At 49.8% G+C, this 5547-nt stretch overlaps 1 protein-coding gene across 1 annotated transcript; it reads right to left on the bottom strand.

The window, feature by feature from the left end:
* Positions 1-986: 986 nt before the first annotated feature.
* Positions 987-5314, bottom strand: LOC122371446. Its single transcript, XM_043347822.1, has 2 exons — positions 3183-5314; positions 987-2552 (listed from the first exon to the last, which is right to left on the bottom strand). The coding sequence occupies exons 1-2, from the start codon at positions 4853-4855 to the stop codon at positions 1874-1876; spliced, it is 2352 nt and encodes a 783-aa protein (XP_043203757.1). The 5' UTR covers positions 4856-5314; the 3' UTR covers positions 987-1873.
* Between the last annotated feature and the right edge of the window lie 233 nt (positions 5315-5547).

Genomic DNA, 5547 nt, shown 5'->3' on the forward strand with positions numbered 1-5547 from the left:
TCCCGGTGTCATGTGATAGCCCGGGGCTACCCGCGGGAATGCGGTAGACCGCGCCCAAAGCTGCGGCCCCGGCTTGGGTCAGCGCACGCTGCCCCGACTCGGCTACCTCACGTTACCGGGGCCCTGGCTTTGGGCGCGGCTTCTGCTCATACTTTGTGGTGCGGTGGTGGTGCGTCGGGCCGCGCGCTCTGACTTCGGCCAAGAAAAATGCGTCAGCTGATCATTGTCATTTCTGCCACTTGCATGTGGTGAAATGGGGTCATAACTTAAGAGACGGCTTTTTCATATCAATTATTTTACATAAAATCATATTTCAAACCATAAATAATGTTCGACAGCCAAATAAAAGAAACAATACCAATACAGGCTTACCGTTTAAGGCTCGACATTGTGTTGTCTACGATTAGACAGCTGATAACTCATTCCCGTACGTCGTAACTCTATAATGACCTTTGCTTATTGTCACATGTGCGCCGCATTCGCGATTGTTGCCGACGCCTGTTTGCAGGTGAGCCCACTACAGTTGTTATACATATCGAAAAACCGATAAACTTTTAGGCGAAAAGGCACTATTCCAGGCCCATTTTTGATTTTTTTTTGCGATATTAGGTAAAAACAGAAGCTTCTTATCCTAGGAAAATAAAATGGGAAATCTTTCAAAGGTGGCACACTACCTTTAATCATCACTGTATTTCTTGAAAAAAGGATTGTAGTAAAATTGTCAGTGTGACAATCCATGCAACAATGTGATCATATAATGTGTTCATAGTCATTCGTGATAGTGATTATTGGTCCAATATACAATGGCAAAGCTCTCAGTCTCAGTGTTTCTTCCTGTAGATGGGCAGCAGTGACTCAGAGCTTAGAAGTATTAGTTTTCTTCACAGGGCTGGGATATAAAAAGTACTTAGGGTAATATTCCACGGTCCACCAAGGAACTCTACTTTGACATGGTATGAGATGTAGGCACAAGTAGGTAGGTGCTTAGTAGGGTGTGTCGTCAATCCAAAAATGATCTGCCGTTAGAATTATTTGGTGCCCTGATATGTTGCTAAATCATCTAGGACGATAATTCCCCTCAAAACTCCGTACTTGATGGCCTCTTCTGAAAAGTTTGTGTCTCCGTTCAGTCTCATTTGTATTAGTGGCGCCATCTGCAGAACAACATACGGCATATTGCGGAACTACTCCTTCTCATAAGTGGCGCTAGGTGGCGCTGAGTGCAAAACCTGTCCGACCGCTCCACGAACGCCGTTTTATGTCGTTTACTTGCCATTTCCGTGCTTATCAATATAATACTAATTAAATAGAACGATAGCAAACATCATGAGAGCCTGGCTCATCTGAATGCAGTACATGGTATCTCACAATGCCACGTATATCGATAGCTAACAAATGAAGCAACATTCACTACACTTCGAATCATCAATGCGAGATACGAGACAGGACCGAACTTTTTTTTCGTGAAAATCCTCGTATTAATCAACCACATGTAACATAAAATACATCAATCACTGCACCCGACGCAAACCGAAAGCCGAAACCATACACCAGACACCCACGTATGGGGTCTCATTCACGACATAATTCACGTATGAAGAAAACATCCTTTTACAGAATCGCAAAAACACGAAAATCTTCCGAGCATTCACGTAACGGTATGGCACTGCACTCTTAAAACCGGCCGAGCGGGGCGGGCGGGGGGGGGGGGGGTGGGGCGGCGGCAGCAGCGACAACCACATCACAGCGAGCGGCAGGGGCAGGCCCCGGCGGGTCGCAGCGGGCCAAGGCAGCGGCGACGGCAACTTCGAAGACACGGCGACAGGACCGAACTGGCAGTCACACGAACGGGTGACAGTGATCACTGAGCAGTTCAGCATATCTGGAAGTCTTTCTTCGAAGCGAAGACCGGATGGCAGCGGCGGTGCTTCAGGCGTGCAGTGATGTAGCCGTGACGCGCCTCTTCCCCACGCACCGCCAGGCACGCTTCGGTTACGGTCCGAACTGCCCGCTCCACCGCCTGCGTGTGGACCGGGTAGTTCGGCAGCTGCAGCGGAGAGTGCTCGATGGCTTGCAGCTGCTCGTCTGTGAGGTGGCGCAGCAGCGGCGGCTGCGTCACACTCTCCGGCGGGCTCCAGCTGATCACCTCTGTGTAAGCGGAGGCGCTGAAGTTCAGCTCCGGCAGCCGGAATGGCCGAACGTCCTCCGTCTCGCGCTGTCTGGCTGCCTGTATGTGGCGCACGGCCTCCTGTCGGACGCCAGCGTCACCGTCAGCCACCATCGCGAGCAGCACCTGCTCAGGATGCGCCCAGTACCCGTTGCGCTGCAGGACGGGTCGCACCACCTCCTGGATCATCTCCGGCAGCTCTCGGAGAAGCTCCACAGAACGGTGGAAGTTCTTTGCACCGTCTGTGCAGTCGGGGTGTCGCCTGATGCAGAACCACACCGGCACGTAGTGAGTCACCAGAAACTGCACGAGGAGCCGCAGGCTGTCAGACGGTGACTCTGTGCTCACGTACAGGCGCAGCACCCGCGCGCCGAGTGTCAGCCATCTGAAACGGACGCCACAATTTTGATCAGAAGAAAATTCAAGCACGCACACAAATCACAAACCAACGATAAAGTGCCGTACAAACACGGCTAAAATAAACCGTTTTCTGCACTGAACAGCGAACATTCGTTAGCTATAGGTAGAGGCGCTACTCCACTCGTATCACATGTGTTCTGTTGCAGTAACACAGTTTTATCAAAACTTAGGTAATTAATTTGATAATGGTATAGTCATTACTTATGTCTGTAAGACAAGTGAATGAAAGTTGACAACTTTCATGTTTCCAATGGTAACATAAACATGTATTTTGAAACCTGTATTGTTTTAGAGTAACAAAGAACACAAGCGAGGTTTCGATCTAAGTTATTAGGTAATAGGTATCTACTTTGAATGAAACGAACTAATAACTGATTATTATAATATTTGCATGCATAACTTATTCATTAAACAATATTCAAACTTGATAATGACGTAAGTTAAATGCTCGTTTGTCATTCTTTGCATGCTTCTGAAATAAACAATACCTGCATATGATTGTACGTGCGATCAATTGTTAATCTATTTTACTTGCGTAACTATGCATGTGTCACGAAATAACGGACATGCCTCATATTGCGCCCCGAGTACTGACCTGGCGTGGTTGAGTGGCCCGATCCTCTGTCGCGCCACGGAGTCCGACATGTCGCCAGTCTGCACCGCCAGAGCCAGTCGGTACAGCAGCTGCTGGTCGTGACTGAGGGTGGCGACCAGCTCGGCTGTCATCTCCGGCACGTGTCCGGGCACGGGCTGGAACGGCGCCACCTCCCTCCTCCACACGTCCTCGGCGCAGCTGGTGCCGATGGCGCCGTTGAAGGTTCGAGGTCCGCTGGTAGTGCCGTCCAGCGTCTTGAATACGTGCCGCAGGTTCAATTCATTGCCGTGCAGCATGCACACAAACCAGTGCACGGGCTTATTTGTCGCCAGCTCGAAAAGTCGGCACACACCACCGCTGGTCCCGATATTCACCGCCGTACCATCGCATCCCAGTGCTTTCACATGTTCACCGAACGCCACAGCGATGGTGTAGAGCTCGTTCACCATGTGAATGGCGCTCCCAGACTGAGGGGTGAAGTGTGTCAGGTACAGATTCCCCGGCTCAGACAGGACGACGACATGTTCTTGTATGTCTGTCGCCGCCGAACAGTCGGTACATGTTTTGTCCTTGCGCCCGTCAAAGTACAAGCTCTCTACTCCTCCGGACACAGCTGCGTCGATGTTTTGTCGGGCCGATTCATTCCTCATCATGTTTCTCGCGCGCCATATTTTCTTGGCGTCGACGACGTTCGACATGTCGTTTTCATTGATGCGCCCGATATCGACTTGAAACGCGTTTATGATAGCAGCAGCGGCCCGGTTAGAAACGCCGTACCGGTCCGCTGCGAGCGCCGTCTCCCTCAGATCATCTGCGTTCTTGGCACTCGGAAGTGCAGTCGGAGCTGTAAACTCTTCGTCATCCGCAGACGAGTCGCTGCCGGCGTCGCCGCCGCCGCTGTCACTGCTGTCAGTGTCGCCGAGGCGGAGCTGCTCGGCGGGCACAGCGCCGACGGTGCTGCCACTGCCAACGCCGCTCGGCCCAGGAGAAGGCTCCGTAGCGCCACCATGCTGCTGGTTGCGGTGTCGCGATAACTGACGCTGCAGACGCGCCTGCCTCGCCTCACTCGTGGCCCGATCGTATGATCCCAGCGTCAGTCGGCGCTTGTGTCGCTGGTCCTTGAGGAATGGCCACTCCTCACTTGGAACTTTTGCATCTCGCGGACAGCAGCACGCCGCACGGGAGGCACATTTGCACATGGCGATGTCGAATAGCTTCAAGAAGTGGCTATTGTCAGCGTCCGCCCTTTGAGATTTTTTCGTCCTGTTCGCGTTTTTATATGCAGCATACTCCTTTCGCACGAGCTCTTTGACATATTTAATTCCATGGACAGGGATGCCCTCTTGCGACCACATTTCACTGACACTAACAGCGACATGATTGAAAACTGAAGGAGCTGGCGTTTTCCGGGTGGTCGAGAACCCGTTGCTGTCTTGATCGAGAAATTTTACATAGTTAATCACATCACCCTTTGTCGGCAGCACGGTTGTAGGCAATGGACCTGCCTTACCCAGGATGAAATGATGCGTAGTAGCACGTGTTTTAGGCATCAGTTCAATCGACTTTGCTATCATTAGATACCCACCCCAGTAAGCCCTATCTCCCCACCACCGTCCGTCTCGGTATGAATTTGACCCGATGCAGAATTGTTTTGATTCAAAGCAGAATAGCATAAATCAATAACAAAAAAAAATATATATATCAGCCGGTATCCTCGGGTTCCAAAACGTAATAAATCGTACATGTATATGACAACACATTCAGCATATTTCCATAGTTAGTTAATTTTGCAGATTTGAATATTACAGAATGAAAATAACATTGCTTGCAATAAAAAAACTGATCATAACAAAAACGACGCTCAAATGCCCTTGATATTGCATGCCGACAATCGAAGACTTCGAAACGATCAGTGGCGCCACCTTTAGTTTCGTAGCCATATCTTTAGTTCTTAAGTCGTCCGTGTGTTGTATCACAGATGGCGCTGGGGCATCTGACATCGGTGCAAACTTTCCTCCAGAGGCCAACATCTGCGCAGTTTTGAAACAAATGTTAGTGAAAAATTGTTTTGTGATGAATCAGCGCAACAAATTCCGGACACGGCATTAAGATCAGCGAAAATCACCCCCTCCACGACACACCCTAGTGCTTAGTTCCTATAGTCAGTAGTTGTGTATGTTTAGTCAGGTTAGCTTAGATTAGATTGTTAGTTTTTTAATTTGCCAAGTGTCCATAAAAATTGGACCTGAGCAATGAGCATACCTGACTAACCTGACAGCTGACCTAACCTCAATCATCACACACATTTGCAGCCTTCCCAAGACCTGCATAGCAGTAGCACCCAGTTATAGGTAGGTACTCACCC

Source organism: Amphibalanus amphitrite, unplaced genomic scaffold, assembly GCF_019059575.1.
Source record: "Amphibalanus amphitrite isolate SeventyFive unplaced genomic scaffold, NRLGWU_Aamphi_draft 000004F_arrow, whole genome shotgun sequence".
Taxonomy (NCBI): Eukaryota; Metazoa; Arthropoda; class Thecostraca; order Balanomorpha; family Balanidae; genus Amphibalanus; species Amphibalanus amphitrite.